General features: G+C 39.5%; 1 protein-coding gene across 1 annotated transcript in view; it reads right to left on the minus strand.

The window, feature by feature from the left end:
* Nucleotides 1–25,340, minus strand: part of LOC124802941 (testis-expressed protein 10 homolog) — a 150,986-nt gene that overhangs the window by 54,644 nt on the left and 71,002 nt on the right. The window contains exons 5-6 of the mRNA XM_047264028.1: nucleotides 12,701–12,989; nucleotides 5,515–5,630 (exon numbers count right to left, since the gene is read on the minus strand). Of these exons, the coding sequence (XP_047119984.1) occupies nucleotides 5,515–5,630; nucleotides 12,701–12,989 (405 nt within the window). The remainder of the gene's footprint in view (nucleotides 1–5,514; nucleotides 5,631–12,700; nucleotides 12,990–25,340) is intronic.

The following is a 25,340-nucleotide window of genomic DNA, read 5'->3' on the forward strand; positions in this document are numbered from 1 at the left end:
GACAAGCACCCTCATGGGCATCCTTGCCACATGTAACACATTTGGCCGGATTGGAACAGGGTTGGCTGGTGTGATTGAACCGCTGAAACCGATAGCAACGCATAGGGTTTGGGACATAAGGGCGAACGGAAATTATCTCATAGCCTGCTTTGATTTTGGATGGGAGTTGAACTCTGTCAAATGTCAAGAAGACAGTGCGGGTTGGAATGATGTTCGTGCCAACCCTTTTCATAACTCTATGAACAGCCGTTACGCCCTGGTCAGACAGGTAGTGCTGAATTTCATCGTCAGACAATCCATCGAGGGAGTGTGTATAAACGACTCCACGCGAGGAATTTAAAGTGCGATGCGCTTCAACCCGGACAGGGAAGGTGAGGAGAAGTGAAGTACGCAGCAATTTTTTTGGCTGGAGGGCACTGACTGTTTCTAACAACAAGGTGCCATTCCGTAATCTGGAACAAGACTTTACAGGACCTGCAATTGTGTCGACACCTTTCTGAATAATGAAAGGGTTGACCGTGGAGAAGTCGTGACCTTCGTCAGACCGAGAAACAACAAGGAACTGTGGCAATGATGGAAGAACTGTCTGTGGCTGAGACTCAGTGAACTTACGCTTGTGAGCGGACATAGTGGAAGATGAGGAAACCATTGCGGAACAATCCCCCATGATTAGCAGCGTCTCCGATGGCGCGCTCCTCCCTTGTGGGGGCCCTCTCTGAGGGCAGTCCCGCCTTAGATGATTGTTCACACCTCAGGTCACACCTCCAGACAAACAGACGGAGGGACCAATCAGCACTTTCGGAAGGTATCAGCTCGGGTAATCACCCGTCCCTGGGCCTGGCCTTTACCAGGGGGTACGTACGTGTCCTACCTGTCTAGCCGGGGCGGGGAATTACGCGTTACCCCGTCACCGGCTACACACGAAAATGCGTGGGTCGGCCTTCAGACACACACAGGGAGGAAGAAAGAGAAAGGGAAAAACAAAGAAAGGGAAAGGAAAGAAGAGAGGTCTCAAAATGCCGCAGCGGAGAAAAGGGTAAAGAGAAGAGGTAAGGAAAAGAGAAGGACAAAGGAAGGATGAAGACATACAAGCAGAGAAAGCGAAGAATGCGTTACATTTACAAGTGTCCCTCTCTGGACATAGGCACAAACCATACTCCCAGAGGGGGAGAAAGGGAAGGAAAGAGCCAGAGGTGAGGGCGGGGGGGCGAAGATGGGGGATAGGGAAGGATGCGGAAAAGGAAGGTAGGCAGCCCGGAAAGGAAGGAGGGCCACATTAGCTCGGGGTCCCGTGCTCGCTACACACGTATCCACAAAACAGTTGTGGACCCCCTGGGGGGGGGGACTAAGAAAGTGTTTTATCTATGCTGACTGGAGTATAATATGCTGGATGCCATGCTTCTGTAGGGGGTTTACCTATCTTCCCACAGAAAGGACCAAAATAAGGAGAATAACCAATTCTTGTCTTCACTTTCTCTCAGTCTCAACCGCTTTCTCAGACATTGCTGATTTTGACTGCAACACCCGCTCAATCTGTCGATCTTACTACTCATTCACCTGGAACACTATTCTCGATCCTACTGAATGTACCTTTCATACACAGCAAAAGTTTTTGAAGCCAGCTAAAGACAAAGATTTAGTTTACAAAGTAGAGATGGACCATTCTGTTAGCATACATCTGATATAGCATTCTACATTGCTCAGATAAAACAACATAGCAGCTACATGAGAATACAACAACAGGAACCTTAACTTGAAGTTGTTTGAAAATAATGACTGAACCAAAGGTGAGCACCCATCAGGGAAACAGAAGGCCATTGAAGTTTTAGGAGTTCATATTAGCTTGGACTGTGAATATTAACATACACATTTTCTATCTCGATTTTAGCTATCATCTGATCAACATTGTTCACAGTGTGGTCCATCATGTGCAGTGATGAGTAAAGCAGCAGAATGATGAACTGCCATGTTCCAGGCACTAGAAGGAAATGCAAAAGCAGTACCACAGGTGTTAGCCAGTAAAAAAAAAAAAAAAATACCCAGCATTCAGTCCCCACGTGGTAACTTCAGCAGAGGGGACCAAGTAATTTGTACAGAGAAGCTTTATGGCATCTTATAAATGTGAATTTACCCATATCAAAGATCCAGACAGTCATTAAAATGTTGAATCTCATCGCAACTAATAGTGAGGGAACACCCACAAGAGATTAACTGCAAGTGCACTAAGCCTCCAGGAGGAAGTTCCCAGCTGGACTGAAAAACCTGTAAATGTTATCTGCAATTGTAATGTTATGGTTCTTGATATGAATATCAAATTTGTGATTTATCAAATCTAGGTTACCATGGGGGAAAAAAGAGGTATAGATTCAGTAATCTTCCAAATTTAAGTCATTTGCAGAAGGTACTCAATACAGACACTGTACTGAGAAATTGATAAGACTGATAATTTAATTCAGTACCATCCATTCACATAACTAAAACCTACAAAAAAATGAAAATATGCATATATATTGAAAATATTTATATTTAAAAACAAAGATGATGTGACTTACCATACGAAAGCGCTGGCAAGTCGATAGAAACACAAACAGACACATACGTACACACAAAATTCAAGCTTTCGCAACAAACTGTTGCCTCATCAGGAAAGAGGGAAGGAGGGAAGGAGAGGGAAAGACGAAAGGAAGTGGGTTTTAAGGGAGAGGGTAAGGAGTCATTCCAATCCCGAGAGTGGAAAGACTTACCTTAGGGGGAAAAAAGGACAGGTATACACTCACACTCACACTCACACTCACACTCACACACACACACACACACACACACACAGACACACACACATATCCATCCACACATATACAGACACAAGCAGACATATTTAAAGACAAAGAGTTTGCCCAAACTCTTTGTCTTTAAATATGTCTGCTTGTGTCTGTATATGTGTGGATGGATATGTGTGTGTGTGTGTGTGTGTGTGTGTGTGTGTGTGTGTGCGCAAGTGTATACCCGTCCTTTTTCCCCCTAAGGTAAGTCTTTCCGCTCCCGGGATTGGAATGACTCCTTACCCTCTCCCTTAAAACCCACTTCCTTTCGTCTTTCCCTCTCCTTCCCTCTTTCCTGATGAGGCAACAGTTTGTTGCGAAAGCTTGAATTTTGTGTGTATGTATGTGTCTGTTTGTGTTTCTATCGACCAGCCAGCGCTTTCGTATGGTAAGTCACATCATCTTTGTTTTTAAATATATTTTTCCCGCGTGGAATGTTTCCCTCTATTATATTGATACTGAAAATATTTGGTATTTAAGAGAAGTGTATATTCAACATGCATTGAAACATGAACAGCTGGAGCAGGGATGGCAGGCAGATTTAAAAACTCCTGCACACTTTACCTCTCAGTTCTCTGCTTCCCATTGGTTGATGCACAGGACCAGCCAGGTTCCTGGATTTCAGTAACATTTGCCCCTGTGGCACAGAGCAATTGCAAATGGTCAGAATAAAATATGCAGTATACAGTCTAACTTGAAAATACTACTATTTATTTATGACAGGTTTCAGATTGCAATCATCCATTATCACATTTGAAATTTTGATGAAACATGTATTCTGTCACAGATATTTTACAAAGGATTTGGAGATATAATACAGGGTTTCCCAATCAAACCTCCCTGATTTCAAAGACCAAGGGGGAAAAAAAGACCACAGTAGATACAGCAATGAAAAATTCACCACACTGTAGAGCATCTCACAGAGTTTATTTATTTATCATCAATACACTTCTACATGTGAACCATTTGTAGCACGAACAATATCGAGTCTATATTCAATTTCTTGCCAAGTTCTTGGTAACATTTCCTCTGTTATTATTGCAATCCCATTACTGATATGATGTCGCAACATAGGAATATAGTCCACTTTGGTCACATACACGTGGGCCTTCAAGAATCCCCACATGAAGAAATCCAGCGGCGTAATGTCGGGTGAACGTGGTGGCCAGGCAATGGGTCCTCCATGTCCAATCCAATGATTGGGAAATTTCCTATCAAGGAACTTGCGAACAGCTGTCGACCAATGTGGTGGAGTTCCATCTTGTTAGAAAATGAGGTTGGGTTGCAAGTCTTTTATCTCAGGGTACACAAACTGCTCCAACATGTCCAGATACCCTGACCTATTCACTGTTTGTTCGCAAAGAAGAACGGTACAATAATCCTGTAGTGCATTAGCCCGCACCAGACATTTAGTTTAGGGCTATCACAAACATGTACAATGACAACGTGTGGATTTTGTGAACCCTGAATATGAACATTATGCCTATTAACCTTTCCTGATAGATGATAGGTTGCCTGATCTGAGAATAAACATCTTTCCAGGAAGCTGGCATCCATATCAGTACACTGCAGCACGTCCGCAGCAAATTGTTGGTGTGGTTTGTCATTCGCCGTCAGATATTGCAGAATTTGCACTTCGTAAGCACACTTACAAAGATGCCGGTGAACTACATGATGCAAAATTGATTGAGGTATGTCAAGTTGCCTAGATGCTTGACGAATTGACGTACGTGGGCTTCTGTGAAACATTTGTCTGATGTCCTCCGCTGTCTCTTCTGAAACTCCACAATGTGCACTGCCAGAATGTTTCAAAACACTTCCTGCTGCCAGAAACTTCCTGTAGCATTCCTTAATTGTTTTCACATCAGGTGGATCACATTCATACATATGACGATAATTTTTTTGAACAGTAATTGACGATTTTGTTTCTGCAAACCACACTACTGCTTCATGTGCTGCTGTGGAGTTTCCATTTTCACTTCATATGACCATGCTGCACTCTGGCGACGATGCTTGGCACTTCTGATGTGGGAATATAAATTCTTTGAGATGCTCTACAATGTGGTGCATTTTTCATTGTCGTATCTACTGTGGTTTTTCTCTCCTGGGTCCTTGAAATCAGGGAGGTTTGAGTGGGACACCCTGTATAAACTCTCAGAAAAATCTCTGTAAATTATTTACAAAACTGTTTCATCACTATTCTAAATTCGATAGTGAATGCTTGCACTCTGAAACTGGTTGTCAATAACTTGTTACATGCAAGTGAGACTCTATATAGTATATACTGTGTACTATAAACCAGATCCAGCTATTCTGTTGTTTCCCGCCTCAGTGCTGAGATGTTTACTTTGAAGACACAACTCCCCCCCCCCCCTCCTCCTCCTCCTCCTCCTCCTCCTCCTCCTCCTCCTCCTCCCCCCCCCCCCCTCCCCAGTCAATGTTCTGTCCATGTAATACCACATCATTAGTGGCCTTACCACTGCTCAATTTTCCTGTTTGCTGTTTCTAGCATTTTAAAAGTGAAGTCAACCTAGTCATCAAACACACACACACACACACACACACACACACACACACACACACACACACACACACACGTCCAGGGTTTCATCACATATAGTTCAAGTACAGCATAAGATTTTATACACTATAAAGGCAATCATCACTGTGCATAGAAGTGACTTCTCAAACCTACTAATGTTTCGCTTTCCAACTGCGTTGCTTCCCAGTTTTTCAGGTACTTCCACATGTAACTCATTATACCAAGGATGCACTGCAGGAGTGCTGCATTTTCTTCACCCAAGGAATTATCTGCAAGAAGATGATGACAAATCAGTAACTGACCAATTACAAGTCTATTTATTTACAAAAATCATTATATGTATTATATCAATATATTCCATATATCCTCAAACTACTGAATTGATTTCAAATGAACTTTGTACACATGTGACTTACTATCTATAAAGAATCACTGCGGAGATAATAATTAACTACCTCCCTTACAGATGGCACAGTGACATGAAGTATAACTATGAAAAGACTGAAGCTAATCAAATTTTGTGCACACATGACTCATTTTTTGTATAAACATACCGTGGGGATGGGATTGGATATGACAGGATTCAGAGAAAAACTGCAGGGCGAAGTTTGCTACACATACATATGAAATGTGTGTGTAAATATGGGCGAAATATGTTAAACAATGGAAAAGATAGACCGCTACTCACCAAATACCAGAGATATTGAGTTGCAGACAGACATAACAAAATGACTGCTAAACATGTAAGCTTTTGGCCAGAAGGACTGCTTTTTAAAAAACCTCACACACATATTTTCACATAAATTCAACTCTCACACACACGGCCACTGTCTCTGGTTGCTGTAAAATATATGTATAACATGTAAATGTTTGCAATATACTAACATAAGTGTATGCAGATGAATATGTGAACAAAAGGTTAGTATAAAATAATTTTGAACAATTAGCACTTACATGGCTCACAGTCAATCTTTAGCAGAGTATGCACAGTGATAAACATTTCGTTACTCATTAAAACAGTGCACCAGACCAAATGAACTCAGAGCCCTGTGCCACTCTACAAAAACACGCTGCATGGGTTGTCTAACAGCTTCAGCATGCTACTGATTGCTCACAGTGCATTTCAAACCTCACACATCCTGTCTGGGCACATCCTGCATATAGTGTGCAGTTCGGCTTATCCACAGCTTTGGGAACATCACCTGGATAAGTGGAAAAGGGAAGTTCTACTGGTTCTTGATAGAGTATTTTGTAATGCCATGTCATCAAGTATATGTATCTTTGTACCTCACAATGGCATAACAGCCGGAAACTGGTTTGTAACACATGATAATTAATAGTGTAGAATACTACACCAGTGACATTTGTTTTTTCATTTCTAACATTAAATCTGTTCCTAACACATGCTCTCTCTCTTTTCAATCATTTATCCCCACTGGCAGGGTCTGCTGTTATGGTTAACCGGATTTGGCGTGTTAATTTTAAGGGGTGGCTGGATGCCCTTCCTGTCGCCACCACGTACCCCCCATCCCGCCCGGACAGAAAGTGGGTACCACAACTGTCTGTGTCTAGCATAATCCATGGAATAGTGAGAATGTGTTTCAAAGGTCTGTCAGTCGTGTAACAAAAGCAGAACATGGGGACCAGTCTGGTATTCACCTAGCGGGATGTGAAAAACCACCTAAAAACACATCCATGTCAGCCAGCACACCGGCCATCGTTGTTAGTTCACCAGGCGGATTCAATCCGGGGCCAGCGCGCCTACGCGAGCCCAGGAAGCAGTGCATTAGCACTCTCAGCTACCCTAGCGGATTCTTCCTAACACATGCTCAGGTGGCATAATTAATAGTACACTACCTGCACTAAGATATGGTTCTGGGTTTGCCAGTTTGAATCTGTATGTGGCACACCTTTAATTTTAGAAAATATTTAATTAACACTTATTTCATCATTAACACTTATATTTCACACAGTAGTAGACTCCAACAAAACTTGTAGTGTCCAAACTTAATACAGGACCTGCAGAGACAGAAGAAACCAAGTTTAAAGATTGATCTGACATGACTGTGAATCTAGAGATGTGTTTTATCATCGGAAGGATTATTTTGGTTACTTTCATTAAGACTTTAATGCTCCACTGATAAATGTAACAGCTCTGATACAGAATGGAGGGCTGCTGTTTAACACAATTCAGATTGTAGCAGCTTTTTACAAAGCAGCAGTAGGTTTCTTTCTTTCCTTTTAACATATTATGTCAAATTTAACTGGGGGACTTCACAATGCCATGCTGACACTATGGGTTAACTTACAATGTAGACTGCTGAGAAAATGTGTATAGTCATCCAAAATTGCTTTAGGACTGACAGTAAGAACAGAGCTGGTAGGAAGCGAAGCCCACACAGCAGGCCGGGTAACTTCCCACAAACATCACGCTACCTGCAGCTGCAGCAATTCCCCTATGTTACCGAACCTGCAACTGACACAACACCACTTCCTGTTTCCAGTGGGCTTTAGCTGCAGCCAGCTTGCTGTCCTGTAAGATCACTGTGCCCTGTGAATTTCTGTGTTTGTTTTTACAGTTTTAAGAATTATTCTTTTATTTGTTGTTACCATTATCCATTTTTTCCATTATTCATTGTGTCGAATTGAACAATGTCAGCAAGAAGTTCACTGAGAGTTATAACTGGAAATGTTATTTATAGCTTGTGCAGAAACCAGACTGAAGTTATACGAGCCAGGGGGCCTGAGAGGGAAGCAGTGGTTGAGACGGAAGAGCGATTGGGTTGTCGCCTATCTCCAACATTATTCAATCTACACACTTAATCAAGCTGTGAAAGAAACCAAGGAAAAATTTGGAATAGGAATTAAATATCAGGGAGCAGAATAAAAACAATGTGGTTTGCCAATGGCACTGTAATTCTGTAAGACACACCAGAAGACTCAAAAGAGCAGCTGAATGTAATCGACAGTGCCTTGAAAAGACGTTACCAGATGAACATAAATAAAAATAAATCAAGAGTAATGGAATGCAGTTGAATTAAATCAAGAGAGTCTGTGGGAATGATATTAGAACTCGTTCCAAGTCTTTGAAGGTTCTTTTTACTGATACAAGTTCTGGAACATCATCGGTGAATTAATCTTCTATACTACTATATAAAGAAAAGACATCACTTAATATTGTTTCCAAAAATCTCAAAAAGTACAAGATCGATTTACTTAAAATTTTTACACTATACATAATGAACATTTGGATGGACATAGGAATGTACGTAATTTATGAACTATTACCACCCCAGTGGCAAGTGGGAGAATTTTGTTTGCCACTATGTTGTCAAGCCTCATTTGACATTATTTTTCATAGCTCTCACATGCTTCATTCTCAAATCTGACTGTACTAGGCATCAACGCTGCATAGTACTGTCATCTACGGAAGCCTGTGTTATCTCGGTGTTGGAACTGTAGCACTTGTGTTCAGAGGAAGGTTGTAATAATCATGAACAAGTTAGTAGGTGCAAAATGGCTAGTTCTTCACACGCAGTCTTTCTGATGGAGAGATTGTAGAGCTTTTAGAGAAATGTAAAAGTGTAAATGAGGGTGACAATGATTTACCATTATTTGTTGTTTCCGTTAATCGTTGTGTGGTACTGAACATCGTCAGCGGGAAGTTCATTGAAAGTTACAACCAGAAAGTTCAACATCATTCTCCTGGCCAGGGAATTGCCATATGAAGGCAGTTAGAAGAAATGGTTTGTGAATTATGTGCTTATTTTCAGAATGAAAAACTTAATGGTGGCCGCCTGCTCTCCATTACCAAAGTGATCAACAGAACCGCTGCAGCTCTGAATATAAACAAAAATACTGTTGTGCAGGTTGTGAAGGAAATGTTGGTTAAAGAAAAGGAAGCTGAATAACCACCGATGATGATGACAACACAAACACCCAGGCCTTGGGCAAAGAAAATCCCAATCCAGGCGGGAATCAAACCCGGGACCCCATGATCCAGAGTCAGCAACGCTAGCCACTAGACCATGAGCTGCGGACACAATTTCAACCTGCTAGGAAGTTTCACATCAGCGCATACTCCACTGTAGAGTGAAGACGTCATCTTGGAAACATCGCCCAGGTTGTGACTAAGCCACACATCTCTGCAATATCCTTTTTTCGCTTCTGTGAAGTTTGTTAGATGGAAGACGAGGTACTGGCGGAAGTAGAACTGTTGGGACGTGTCATGAGTCGTGCTTGGGTAGCGCAGGTGGTAAAGTACCTGCCAGCGAAAGGCAAAGGTCCCGAGTTCGAGTTTCGGTCCAGCACACAGTTTTAATCTGCCAGGAAGTTTCCTATCAGTGCACACTCGGCTGCAGGGTGAATATCTCATTCTGGAAACATCCCCCAGGCTGTGGCTAAGCCACGTCTCCACAATATCCTTTTTTCCAGGAGTGCTAGTTCCGCAAGGTTCGCAGGAGAGCTTTTGTGAAGTTTGGAAGGTAGGAGACGAGATACTGGCAGAAGTAAAGCTGTGAGGACGGGGTATGAGTCATGCTTGGGTAGCTCAGATGATACAGTACTTTGCAAAGGCAAAGGTCCCAAGTTCGAGTCTCGGTCCAGCACACAGGAAATTTCATTAGGATGCCACTTTACCACTGCCATTTCAACCCAATAAAGTTAATATGGGACCAAATTAAAGGTTGCATTGCCAGTAATAATAATAATAAATTTATCCTACCTGCAGTCGAAGCACTCACAAAAGAATCTGTCAGGAAAATCACTGCTGAAGATAGGAAGAAAGCTGTCAAACATAGGGAGAGCAGAGCACCAAGGAAAGAGCATGGCTCAATGAAGCTTTTTCGGAAAAGTCAGTGGAGGGCATGATAATTTCATTTAATGACAACATTGACAGTGATAAAGACACTTCAAGAATCCATCACAACAATAAGAGTGACATCAGTGGAGTTTTCCTACTATCACAGTAGAAATGGAGCACAGGCAGATTCAGCTACATGTCTGCCACATGCAGTTTACATCTGGAAGTACTCACATAACAAAGTAGAGTGTGGCTGGCTGCAGTCATGTGTGTCAGACTTGTGTATGTGTGCGAGTGCGCGGGTGTGTGTGTGTGTGTGTGTGTGTGTGTGTGTGTGTGTCGTCTATTTATGATGAAGGCCTTACTGGCCGAAAGCTTTATTTGTGACAGTCTTTTTGTTGTGTCTATCTGTGACTCAGTATCTCTGCTATATGGTGAGTAGCAACTTTCCTTTTCATAATATTGTAACAAGATTATAGCATTGTAAGTTTTGAAATTTTAATTAGGAGGCCTTAAAAACAACTAATTCCAAAGGAGATTCGTCTTAGGAATTCAGTATGTATCTCAAAAAATTAATATTACTGTTTGCAAAAGGCATATGCGCGGAAAAAAAAAAGGATTTTTCCCAGATTTCCCGGTTAAAAATACACTTTTTCCTGGGTGGAAATACAGTATACCTCTGGTGCAAGTACATTTTTTCCGTATTAAGTGAAAATATGCTTTCCCTTGGAGCTGTAAAACTTACCAATCCTTTAAATGGTGAATGTTTTATACACTGGTACAGAGCTTCCCAGCACTTTAAGAAACAAAACTCAGCAAAAAACATTGTGTTTTGGAAAGATCTTAGATGCATACCAACATTTGCACTGTATGTTTTGACATTACTACTGTATAAACAGGAATTCCACCAAATACAGCACAGTAGCTTCCGAAGCACAGAAATTGAGACTGCGATGCACTTTTGTCTCAGCCAACCATAGCTCTTGTCACATGATCTCACCAGCCAATGACAGCAAACATTTAGAGTACAGGACATGTGATGTAGACAGCCAATAGTAACACCATAATTAAGTAGCACGAACACACAAATAAAAAAAGTTAATGGTTTTCCAGTATAGCTACAAGAGAAGCTAAGCTTTCATCTATAACGTTCGTCGTCAAAAACTCCCTCATCCCCCAACTCCACCCCACCCTAACCTCCACCACTGGTGTTATTAGGCAGGATACTAAGAACACTGCTTAAATTCCAGCAGCTGAATATTTCTAACAAGTACAATTATTAATTTCAGTACAGTGCACCGAACCTTTTGTTAGTTACCTGGCTGACTACACGTTCTGTTGAGCACTTTAACTTTTCCATAGAAGAACCAATCAAGGATAAAATTGCTCAAAAACTCACTTCACACCTTTTTTAAGAATAATTATACATTTTGCCATCATTACTGCCTAATTTGTAATATATGTAACAACTAATATAAATATGGAAAGTTAACCTTGAAACTTGGTCTTTTTTAGCACGTGTTATCCTTTAAGACATATCGAACACAAATCTGAATGCAAAATTTTAAATAGTGGCATAAATGACTTGTCTTCTGCACCAAGAATTTTTCTAAGGGGCTGGTCCTCAGTGTTAATTTTGAATGGGTGTCTACTGCTCTGAATGATGACCCAGAATACGGTGGTGAGAGAACTTCTGGAAGAACACAGCTGGGATAAATATCACCCTCAAATGAACAAACAGTGCATGCACTTGACAGAAAGAAATGGAAGTGTCTCGTAGAATGCACATACTGTCGATAATGTCCTTGCCACACATAAATTGTAAAGTAATGACTGAATCAATAAATGAAGGACTGAGTCACTTCATTTCTCAAGAACTAATATTAACACAACAAAATGGGATGTGCGCACACACGAACAAGTGAATTCGAGTTTGGCAGATTGGATTTGGACTTGGTTGCTTACTTTGCTGATGCCCACCACCCTTCGCTTCCTGTTGTGTAGCAGTTAGTGTTTCTTCAGACGACACCTAAATATTTCTTGGATGTCAATTTTAACTATTCCCCTAGCTAGATATTTTTGTAGAGCTTTCTCTAAATTTTACACACGTCCCTCTATATCTGTCCAAATTAAACAATCCTGGCTCGTGTCTACGTTATGACAAGCACGCACTTACCCAGTTTACGTAACAGCACGATTTCTTACTTTCTTCTACTGTGCTCGTTACTACTGGCACAACTATACTGTGACAAAACTTTTCATATTTCCTAGTCCTTAGACTAAATTACTTTTTGCTGTCCTGTTCAATATGGAACATGAATTTAACAAGATGAAGAATCAAAACTACGTATACCTCAAGATGTTTTGTCAGTTTCAGTTCTGTTCTAGTTATCCCTAATGCAGTGTCTGGTAAGGGAACATTCCTGTAGTGTCGCAAATATTATTAGCATTCTTTTTTTTTTGCGTCGTGCAAATAACGTAAAGTACAGTATTATACTGATTATCATACTTATGTTAAAAAATTCAATTTAAACTTACCATCATCTCCATAGCCCGCAGGAGCTACTTCAACCCATGTTTCGAACAGCAGTGGTACGAGGGTTATTACATAGTTCTGAAGTACTTCTTTCTCATCTGTTGTTGTCGAAGAGCTGTCAGAGCCATGCTGTAGTATGTTTGGTAGGTCACACACACTATTAACATCACCCTCAAACAGAGGAACATGCTGCTGTTCTGATTTTACACTGACAGTCCTACAAGCATCTTTAAATCCAGTGTCTACAGCAGCAGATAGTGAACTCATCAACTTATGGAGCCGTGTTAACACCTATAAATAATAGACATTAACATTTTACGCAGAAAATAACAAAAAATTCGAACATAAAAATACTTAACAATGGTGCCATATATACATCATCAGTAAACAAGAGTAAGCAAAGTGGAAATGTTTTTTATTTTAAATGATCCGTGAATATAACTTTTCAAAATTCATTGCAATCATAATTTCCTTTGTAGTACAATAAGTAGCTACAAGAGTATATTATTCTTAAGAAAAGTAATGTTCACGAATTAGTGTCAAAACAGACATATCAAGCAAATACTAAGACATAATAAACCCAGCGCTTTTTTGGAAGAGGTTACTATTTGTGACCCAGTCACCTTACCCAAAAATATATTTTTATATTTCCTAGTTGAGCAAAATACACTTTCTTTTATCTCACAATAAATCATCAGTAACTCAATATCTGCTACTGAATAAAGGCATTCACCAGACTCTTCCATTTTAGACTTTAGTTATATGCACCCCATTAAGCTTCTACCTGTTGTCTAATGTCATTTACTCCACCTTCCATCTGGCTGTCCACTCATTCTCTTCCTGTCTCTCTTGGATGTCAGCCTCATCCACTCACCTGGTTACATATCCGATCCACCAACGACATTTCATTTTCTTCATAGTCATAAATACGTCTTCACTTCACTGTATTCCCTGATCAATTGTTTTCTTTTCCTGCATCTTCCAGTACTTCCCAACAGCTATTTCTACGATACTCACTAAATGATCCTCAGTTTTTGAAACGTTTTTGTAGTAAAAATTCATGTCTCACAGCCCTAAGTCAAACTGGTAACACACACTTAAACTCTCATTTTCAGGTGCATCAGAAGCTAAATTGTGAAAACTTTTTTATCAAAACCATCTCAGATGATCTACCTTCGTCTGTTTCTTTCTCTTTCCAATGACACAGTCATTGTGTTCAACTGTTGCAAGTTCAAAAATACATTAACTGGTCCTATGATTTTCACATTTGATTTGTATCATTTTCTTTAAATCTGTTGCATACAGTTTAGTTTGGTCTTATTAGGTTTACTTTCAAACTTCTCTGTTGAGTTCCTCCACAAGTTCTTGAAATTTATATGCAGCAAAGCACATTGTTCTATACTACATCCTAGCAACATATTCCTTCTTTGTTTCCTCTGTCCTTGCCTCACACTCTTTTTATCCTGAATTTCTCCCAATCCTGACAAGGCCTAATGGAGGTTATGGTCTTGACATTTTCTTCAGTGTGCTAATGTATATGCATCAGTGCCTTGTTTTCAAAAGGCTATTGGTAACCTACCGGTTTAATTGACTGAGTCAAATCTTTTCCAAAATCTCTGAAACCCATACCAAATAGTAACTTATAGCCATTGTTTCATTTGTGAGTGGTCCATACTGCTATATGAGGGCTGTTCAAAAAGTAACGCGACTTTCCAAATTGCGTGGGCAACATGCATTCGATAATTGATTTTTTGTTGGTGTTGTTGTGTTGGTACACATGTCCCGAACGTTATTCACAGCATACTTCATTTGTTTTTGACAGATAGAAAGGTTAGAGGTTTTTCAAAGTGCTCAGTGATTTTCAATTATTGTAAAAATTGTCGAAGTTGTGAAGAAAATTGTTTTAGAAAATCGTCGAGTTACCGTAAGAGAAGTTGCTGAGGATGTTGGCATATTGGTCAGCTGGTGTCATGCAATTTTTTCAGGTGTTTCGGGCATGAGACGTGTGCCAGCGATGTTTGTTCCAAAACTTCTCAATTTTGATCAGAAGAATCGTTGCATGAGCATCGCTCAGGAGCTCTTGAATTATGTCAGTGATGATGCTGATTTGCTCAAAAGGGTCATAACTGGTGACAAAACATGAGTTTACGGTTACAGCATTGAATCCAAAGTCAGATCGTCCAAATGGAAGCATCCCAGAGAGCCAAGACCAAAAAAAATCAGTCCAAATTCGATCAAATGTCAAAGTTTTGCTCACTGTTTATTTTTTTTCAATTGCTGTGATGTAGTGCACCATGAATTTTTGCCCCAAGGTCATACAGTCAATAAGGAGCATTACCTTGATGTTATGCGCCGTTTGCGAGAAGCAATACGCAAAAAACATCCGGAACTGTGGAAAAACAATTCATGGCTTTTGCATCACGGTAATGCACCTGCTCAGTCATCTTTGCTTGTGAGAGATTTTCTGGCCAAAAACAACATGACAATCATGCCTCAGCCACCATATTCACTGGATTAGGCCCCCCTGTGACTTTTTCCTGTTCCCAAAACTGAAGAGACCTACGAAAGGATGAAGATTTTCAATGATTGAGGAAAGAAAAACTGCATTGCTGGAAGTACTCAAGGCTGTACCAATAAGTGCTTATGAGAAGCGCTTCGAGGATTGGAAGAAGCATTGGCATTGTATCTGAGGGGGGGATTACTTTGAGGGGGACAACATGAATATTGAAGAATAAATAAATATTTTTTCATAAAAAATATGAAGTTACCTTACTGATTGAACACACCTCATATATACGGTGAACCAGAACTCCACCGACAAACTTTCAGAGGTGATAGTGTGACCCAAAACAAAAAATTCCCGTAAACATAGGCTCTAAAGTGCATGCTTTAAGAGCTATGAGCACTTGCTTATCTTCGCTACTGTGAAACACATCTCTTCTACTTAACAAATGCTCAAAGCTTTTAAGCTATGCAGTTTAGAGACCATCCTTACTGGACACTTTTTTCCTTGTTTTGGTCTGTACTTCTGAAAGTTTGTCGGTGGTGTTCTAGTTTGCTTCTTACACTTCTAAGGCCGCCTTGTCTAATTACTTGGTTATAAGCCAATGAACCCCATCCTCCCTCAGAGGTGATTATCTTTTTATTGTTTGTTACGGAGAGGAGGCCAATATGTCTCATGCTAGAGGGATCAATCTTAGTGTTTTTATGTCTTCTGCACCTCCTTTCTTGTGAAATCACATTATTACAGCATCCATGTTGGACTGTGATTTGAGACCTGTAACTGTTCATGATACAAAAGACAATTAATTATCTGTGTAAGTCACTTTTACCTTCAGGTGGATCAGTGAATTACTTTAGAATTTATTTTCATGGGTGTAGCCAGTTGTTTGCATTACCTTCATGCTGAAGAGAAAAGAAGTTCTGTGTAGTTTATTGTTTTCGTGCTATTCAGTGACACAAATGTGATGTTTAATAACCCTAAGCATCCTTTTTGCTGGAACATTTTTGAAATGAATTTTACTGCAGACAAATGCCTGCATCCAGGAAAAGAAATTCTAATATTACCAACTCATCCATTTGAAGAGAGGATGTATACAAGGTGGTCCATTGACCATGACCGTGTCAAATATCTCACAAAATAAGCGTGAAACGAAAAAACTACAAAGAACGAAACTTGTCTAGCTTGAAGAGGGAAACCAGATGGCACTACGGTTGGCCCGCTAGATGGCACTGCCATAGGTCAAACGGATATCAACTGCGTTTTTTTTTTTAAATAGGAACCTCCATTTTTATTACATATTCGTGTAGTACGTAAAGAAATATGAATGTTTTAGTTGGACCACTTTTTTCACTTTGCGATAATGGCGCTGTAATAGTCACAAAAATATGGCTCACAATTTTAGATGAACAGTTGGTAACAGGGAGGTTTTTTAAATTAAAATACAGAATGTAGGTACGTTTGAACATTTAATTTCGGTTGTTCCAATGTGATACATGTACCTTTGTGAACTTATCATTTCTGAGAACGCATGTTGTTACAGTGTGATTACCACATTAATGCAATAAATGCTCAAAATTATTTCCATCAACCTCAATGCATTTGGCAATACATGTAACGACATTCCTCTCAACAGCGAGTAGTTCGCCTTCCGTAATGTTCGCACATGCATTGATAATGCCCTGACGCATGTTGTCAGGCGTTGTCGGTGGATCACGATAGCAAATATCCTTCAACTTTCCCCACAGCAAGAAATCCGGGATGTCAGATCCGGTGAACTGCGGGCTTCGACGACCAATCCACCTGTCATGAAATATGCTATTCAATACTGCTTCAACCACACACGAGCTATGTGCCGGACATCCATCACGTTGGAAGTACATCGCCATTCTGTCATGCAGTGAAACATCTTGTAGTAACATCGGTAGAACATTACGTAGGAAATCAGCATACATTGCACCATTTAGATTGCCATTGATAAAATAGGAGCCAATTATCCTTCCTCCCACAATGCTGCACCATACATTAACCCGCCAAGGTTGCTGATGTTCCACTTGTCACAGCCATCGTGGATTTTCCGTTGCCCAATAGTGCATATTATGCCGGTTTACATTACCACTGTTGGTGAATGACGCTTCGTCGCTAAATAGAACGCGTGCAACAAATCTGTCATCGTCCCATAATTTCTCTTGTGCCCAGTGGCAGAACTGTACACGACGTTCAAAGTTGTCGCCATGCAATTCCTGGTGCATAGAAATACGGGACGGGTGCAATCGATGTTGATGTAGCATTCTCAACACAGATGTTTTTGAGATTCCCGATTAGCGCGCAATTTGTCTGCTACTGATGTGCGGATTAGCCGCGACAGCAGCTAAAACACCTACTTGGGCATCATCATTTGTTGCAGGCTGTGGCTGACGTTTCACATTGGCTGAACACTTCCTGTTTCCTTAAATAACGTAACTATCCGGCGAACAGTCCAGGCACTTGGATGATGTTGTCCAGGATACCGAGCAGCATACATAGCACACGCCCGTTGAGCATTTTGTTCACAATAGCCATACAACAACACAATATCGACCTTTTCCGCAATTGGTAAACAATCCATTTTAACACGAGTAATGTATCACGAAGCAAATACCATCCGCACTTGCGGAATGTTATGTGATACCACGTACTTACATGTTTGCGACTATTACAGCGCCATCTACCAAAAAGCGAAAAAAGTGGTCCAACTAAAACATTCATATTTCTTTACACACTACACAAATATGTAACAAAAAATGGGTGTTCCTATTTTTAAAAAATGCAGTTGATATCCGTTTGACCTATGGCAGCACCATCTAGCAGGCCAACCATAGTGCCATATGGTTTCCCCCTTCAAGCTAGACGAGTTTCGTTCTTTGTAGTTTTTTCGTTTGATGCTTATTTTGTGAGATATTTGGCCCGGTCACTATCAATGGACTGCCCTGTGTACCCTTAAAATGCTTAAGCAGAAAATTAAAATGACTGACAAGGATCACTGTTTTAACTTGTCCTATATCATCACACCAGTGTACCAGTTTTACAGACTAATCTTTATACAGAGTCATTTTATAAACATTTTGCAACTTCCTTTTGTATTACTTTTCTGCAACTTTATCCATTTCTATCAAGACACTATTGTCTTCAGGTGCTTCTACTTCCTTGAATGGCTTCATATGCCTCATTTGTTATTACTAAGAGGCCAGATTTTTATGTAGTTCCATACTCTTTACCTTCACAACTACTCAGGTGAAAGGTGTAAATGTTCACAAAATATGTTGTCTATATTAATATATTTCATTTTATCATTATGTATTTTATATATTTCACTATAACTACAGGTATTTAAATTTACACTATATAAAATACTGTATTTAATGTTTTACTGTTCCTCATATTTCTCCACACAATAAGTACGCCACTACCTTTGGAAAACATCCAAATCCGACATACCATAATGGTTGGAGACAAAGTACATTATGTATAAAAATCAGATTCTAGTGCAATAAAACATTATTGGTTGCACTTTAATTGGGTTACGAATAACATACTTCTGCTTGATTTTCTAAGATTCGTAATTTCAGTTCTCAATATCAAGGGACAAACAATAAAAATAATATTTGTAGGATTGTAGTAGCCATTACTGTGTGTAACAAAGGGCTTCATGTGCTGTCATGTTTGCCACTGAAGCACACAAAAGACTAATGGCCCAAAGTTTTCTGACTACTTATAACTTGTACTGATTCAGAACTACAGCTGAGTTGGCATAAGTAGATACCCGACAGTCACAGTGGCCTCGACACAATAGCTTTGCACAGCTACAAAAACCAATCACGTAATGCGATTTATTAAACGTCTCTGTGGCAACATCTCAACTGTTGTCACAGTTCTACAGACATCTATTTTTTTCATCAGCATTTGTTGGTGCTTCACAGTTGAAAGCTCGCAACAGTGCTGGCAGCAGTCAGGGTTCTTCTTCTGCCAACTGAACTTTAACAGCTGCTTGTGCCAAAAATGGTTTGCCAAATAATACTTCTAAGAGTTCACGGCTGTGTGTATTCATGACGTCTCCTGATGCATCAAAATAACCTTCAAAATTAAGATATTTGGTTACACTGGATGGTGCTTCCACCAGTGATGGAGAGATTGTACTACGTCAAGCGTGCAATAAGCAGACTGGTTCTCTGCAAAGTTCCAATTTCTGCAATATATATGTATTGATGTGCGCATACAGAACACAACAGTGCAATCGTCTAAGAAGCAAATTTTCCACAACCTGTGCTCTGTCATTGTTGCTGCGAACTTTCCACGGTATAAATATCACGTTTTCCCGCTAAGTACTGTGAGCAACAGATTCCTGATAAATTGACATTAAGAAAAACTATTTAAATTTTTGTTGCCAGGAGGCTCTTAAAAGTGTGTTGACAAGACAATGGACATATGTGTACATTTGACTGGCAATCTCACTGATGGCAAACTTGATGGAAAAGAACCGTTAAAGCCATTATTGATTTCTTGCTAATTATTGGAATGCACAAATCATTCAGCAGTAGCTCATTTTGTGACCGGCAGTCTTAAGGGGAATTGAAGAAGGAAAATTCCTTGTTATTGGATGTCACAGCCATCATGTGAGCAGTGGCAACTGTCCTACGGACATTCTATCCACAGGTAACACACTTCATCTGTCCGGTCCACGCACTGCAACATATCGCCAAACAAATGCGTGGTAGTTGTCCAGAAGTAAATAAAATAATTTCATACACCAAGCAGGTGTTCCTCAAAGCTTTGTGCTATATGTTACTTTACACAGCACTGCTCCTGCACTTGGTGTTGCTGCCTGAGCAAGTCCTAAGGAGGAATGGTACACAGAATGATGCTGTAGGTTTTTATAATGAACACTTTCAAGCCACACAATCATTTCTGAGGAAACCTTCAGTTTATACGAGAGGCATAAACTGCTTTCACTGAACATAACAACTCCATCTTCCTTGCCAACAGCATCAAGGAATTAGAACCTATCAGGCTGCCTTTGCAGAAATTGTGAGAAATTTTTGGGATGACAAATGAAGACTGACAGAAATTAGAGGTGCTACTGCGCAGAAGGTAAAAATCATCTTGACTTTTTTTGCCAAGAGATCAAGGCTACTTGACTTGTGCTACTATCTACATTATCCTCAGAGGGGGAGAAGATGATGTTGCAGTGGACATCTCCAACAATATTTCGTCCCTAAAATTTGCACCAACATCCTGTGACAACTAGAGATCATTTTCCTTGTACAAAAACACTGTTTCTTATTGGTGACATTCTATGACTGTAGAGAATGTGAAGAAGTACCTAGCTGTTCACTGCACCTCAAAATTAAAGGTAAGTTAAGGTACCTTAGTACTTTCAGTGAAGGTGAACATTTTAGTAGAGAGATGTGACCAAAAACAATTTTTTTATTAGTGCAGCATAGACTTTCAAAATAAAAACAAATTAACTAATGTAAAGTGCATCTTTTCAATGTACTTTTCATATTTCTGTTACATTTAAGTGCATATTAAGAAAACACAGTTGGCTATACAAAAGTTGATTTGATTTGAAATTATTATTTTATATTAAATCTTTAACATATTTTTGTGATATTATATATTCTCTTACACATTTCAAATGTTTTCATTACATACATATGTACATATTTTGCATGTTGACATTACATAAAAATCCACACTACTCATTACTGTCGGAATATCATTATTTTTAACTGCCGAATACATGTGTTTCTGATTTGCTCCACCCCCTCTCCAATCAGTATAAGAAAGAGTTAATTTTCCATCTATTTCTGTTTATTTATGTGCTATTGCACAATTTTGAACATGGGTCATTTTCACGTACCTTGTTAACAATACCTTACAAAAAAAAAAAAAAATGTTAAATCTTCAGAACACTGTTTATAGATACTATTAAAGCTAAAAGCAGAGAATAAACAGAACACTGGTACAGTTATATGCAATAAACTAGTATGTATACAGTTGAGCCAAAACATTATGACAACTGCCCACCACAAGACTGAATGCCAGCAGGTATCATTGCAGTCATTTGACACAAAAACATGAAGCAGAGATGAATTGGGAATCACGATAGTGAACGATGTGGCATGGCAACTGGCCGCTCAGCTGTTTGCATACTACAGTAATGAGCATCTGCGGAAAGGAGAGCGAAGCCACAAGTAGGCAACAAGACATCGGATGCCAACACCTCATCACAGCAGGATGGATAGTGATCTGTGGCAAATTTGATGACAGAGTTTAATACTGGTGAAGGTAAAAACGGTTTGGAGCACACCAATCAGTGGACACCGTGGAACATGGGACTCTGTAATAGACGACCACATTCCCTCATCGATCTGATGACAGTGTCATTTCTGACTGCAGTGTATATGTAGGCAAGGAGAAAATAAATTACCTGATTTTTCCCATATTTCCCGGTTAAAAATATGCTTTTTACTGGGTGAAAATACACTTTTTCCATGTTAGGTGACAGTATACTTTCCCTTGGAACTGTAAAACTCATCAATCCTTTGAATGGAAAAGATTTTATACATCAGTTTAGAGCTTCCCAGCGCTTTAGGAAATGAAACTTAGCAAAAAACAATGCCTATTGGAGACATCTTTGATGTGCAACACCATGTACACTGCGTATTTTTGGACTATGAAAGTATAAAACAAATTCCACCAAACATAGCATTAAAATTGAGATCACAATGCACTTTGCCAGTCAGTCGTATATCATCTCACAACACTTCACCTGCCAATAACAGCAGATACTTAGCATAGGATATGTTGTGTAATCAGCCAATAGCAACACCACTGTTAAGTGGTGCAAATGCACAAATAGCAACAGTTAATGGTTTCGATTAATATACATATAGTATAGCTACATGAAAAGCTAAGATTTCACACGCAATATTGGTCTTCTTTGCACGTGTTACTGTTTAAGATATATCAAACACGATTGTGACAGTAAAATTTTAAATACTCACATAAATGGCTGGTCTTCAGGGCCTGAAATTTTTCTAAGTGGCTGGTCTTCAAAGTGAGTTTTCAATGAGAGTCAAACACTCTGCAATTTAAGAAATTCTCACACATAACATAATTCATTTTCCGTAAAAGAGAATTTACTTTGAAAGTAATGCTTCTTAAACGACCATTCACAATATTTTCCCGCACTCCGATAGAAACAGATTCGTTTGGCCACTAATCAGAGAGCACCAGGAAGCAGGCATTACTGTGTATGTGCAGCTGCGATGACGTAGGAAGCCCGTGCTTCCTGTTTGCTCTTCTTATATTCCTCCTGTTGCATTTCTGTTTGGAATTTTGTGTGTAGTGGGGCATATGTGACCACATGCTGCACTGTGGAATGGTGTTTGGAGGGGGGACACGGAGATATGACAATTTCTTTTTTTTTTATCATACCCTATCCAGATAAGAAAGGCAAAATAAAAAAGCAGTCCTTGTCACAATATTCATTATGAGGTACCCTACTATTTTGCTATGTTGTGACTTCTTTTTTTTATTCGAACTCTGCAATACTGTTACGTAGAATTTTCAATCAGGTTTACAGCAACACAACACTTGGAAAAGCTAACAAGAAGGAATACAAATTTCTTACAAAAAGCTAGTTGTTTGTATATATCAGAACTAAGAACAATAAGTTTTTCATGGCTTTTTCACACTCTGTAAACAATTAACAAGGTTGTTTGTGAAGCCAAGAAACTGTATAATAGGCAGTTTATATTCTGCTCCGTGGTAAATAAAAGCAATGAGTTATAATGATAAAGCACAGTGTGCTGCCAGTCTATAATCTACCAAAGAACAGTTTCTGTAAATTCAAGAAGTAACAACACAAATTAAGAAATAGCACTAAGTGCACATTCATATGCCAAGATTCACAATGAAGTAGGCCCCTACTTGGTACTATGCTTTTCAGTGAGATTTTCAGGATGCCAATTTTCCTCGTGTACCCAGTGGTGTTTTACCTCGTGTTTGGTTCTTTCTTATAGCATAATGCCATATGTGCCAGAAGACGAAAATGTGGACTTTAAATTCAATGAACATTATCAATTAGCCAATAATGTGGAATGCAACATTTCATTTCAAATAAATTGACTGCCTCCATAATGTGATTAAGGGCAGATTGCCACTAACGTAGAATTAAATAATCAGGAAACCACAACTAATAAAATATTTTGGTCTTCCATAATTATGTGAATGATTTTAATTCACTTGATAGCTCCCAGTCACAAAAATCCATTCTGTTTTCATTTGACGAGACAGCTGTAAATGAAGAGAAAGGAGCAAAATCATGAAACGAAACACAGGTCATGTGGCGACCACCACTGCCCCACTACAATTCAGACGGCTCGGCGCATGCACATATCTGGCAACTTGGATGCACCAGAAAAAATTTTCTGGTTTGCTTCTGGCTGCTTGTTGCTAGTGCTCTTACAGCTAATAGCCACACTTTAAGTAGCCAGAAGCGAGAGAAGGCTCTGCTCGTATGCCATTTAAGTTTCAGCCTGCCAGCCACTGCTCAAAACAATCTAATTTTAAAAGCTGCGATGTCACACTCAGTTTGTCGTTAGGAAGTATTACACGGTCTTTGTCGGCAGAGATTTGTCTGCACACTATGTTTTGTTGTTGTAAATGGCAGATTTTCTTTGGAATTTAAACATTATTTTGGTGTTTTTCTCTCGTTTATGTTTTATTCCTGCAGTATTATTCTGCAGTAACAGGCTAAAGCAATATTTTTTGTTAGGTTATCAGCTCTTATCAGTCAAAAGTAGGAAAATTTAACTGAAAATTAAAACAATGAAAAATTCCCAGAATTCTAAAACAATTACCAGGGTTTTCCCAGTTGCCTCTCCAATGAAAACATTTCTGGGTTTCCCAGTTGTCCCAGGGCTTATACGCCCTGAGTGGGCACTGGATAAATTATGATTGGACTGTGTTTCAGTGGAAACATTTTCAACGGCTTCTTGTTACTCCACATCGACAATTACATTCACTTCCACCATCACCGAGGTGAATGTCTGCTCCGAACATGCACCACACCACAGACGTGGGCCACAGGTGGTCATATTACGCTACGTCAGATATTCACCCGAGCCTCCACAGCCCCTGTGGCAGAAGCCGAAGGCATCACAACAGTACAATGAAGTACGTGAACACTACTGCCGAACACCCACACCCCTCAAAGCTCGCAGTATTCCCGACAGCAGTGGCATTTTCCAATGAGGACAACTATGTGTAGCAGTATCATGCTAGAGGGTCAATCCAAATGAAGTGGTCCAATAAAAAATAAGTTAGTTGCTTGACCATTTTTAAATATTTTATTTATTTTTTTTTTTTTGTATGCAATTACTCTATACTTGAGAAGTTCAAAACAGTTTTTTTTTTTTACAAATTTTAACTTTCACCTTTACTGAATGACGGCCATTTTCGTTTGTATGTGCGTGAGCATGTTTAAGTTGAGAGATGTTAGCAAAAAATAGTAATATCTCTGCACTGGGTTAAGTTACAACATAGCAATTGACATGATTGTTTTTAGAAAAGTGTCCTCTACAACATTGTCTATTAAACAAACAGGAAATTCCAGGATTGCTATAAACCACACCAAAAACTTGCTATTGATGAAGCAATGGTTAAATTCAAAGGCAGATCATCTCTCAAACAATACATGAGAGACAAATCTATAAAAAGAGGGTTCAAAGTGTGGATGTTATGTGATCAGTCGTCATACAACCTTAAATTTGATGTTTATACAGGAAAAGCTTCACATTCTCCAGTAGTGGGGCTAGGATCGGAAGTTGTTCTAAATTTAACCAGTGATCTTCATGGGAAGAATCATATTATTTTCATGGACAATTATTTTACATCATATGATCTGTTCAAGGACCCAAAATCCAATGGTGTGTAGACTTGTGGAACAATAAATCCCAAAAGGAAAAACATGCCAAAACTCAAGGAGGAAAAGAAACTGGAAAAAGGGGAATTCGATTACAAAATAAGCAATGATGGCATAGTAACCTATAGATGGAAAAATAACAGGGCAGTCAACTTGATTTCAACATGTCATT

This window comes from Schistocerca piceifrons, chromosome 6 (assembly GCF_021461385.2).
Source record: "Schistocerca piceifrons isolate TAMUIC-IGC-003096 chromosome 6, iqSchPice1.1, whole genome shotgun sequence".
In the NCBI taxonomy this organism is placed as follows: Eukaryota; Metazoa; Arthropoda; class Insecta; order Orthoptera; family Acrididae; genus Schistocerca; species Schistocerca piceifrons.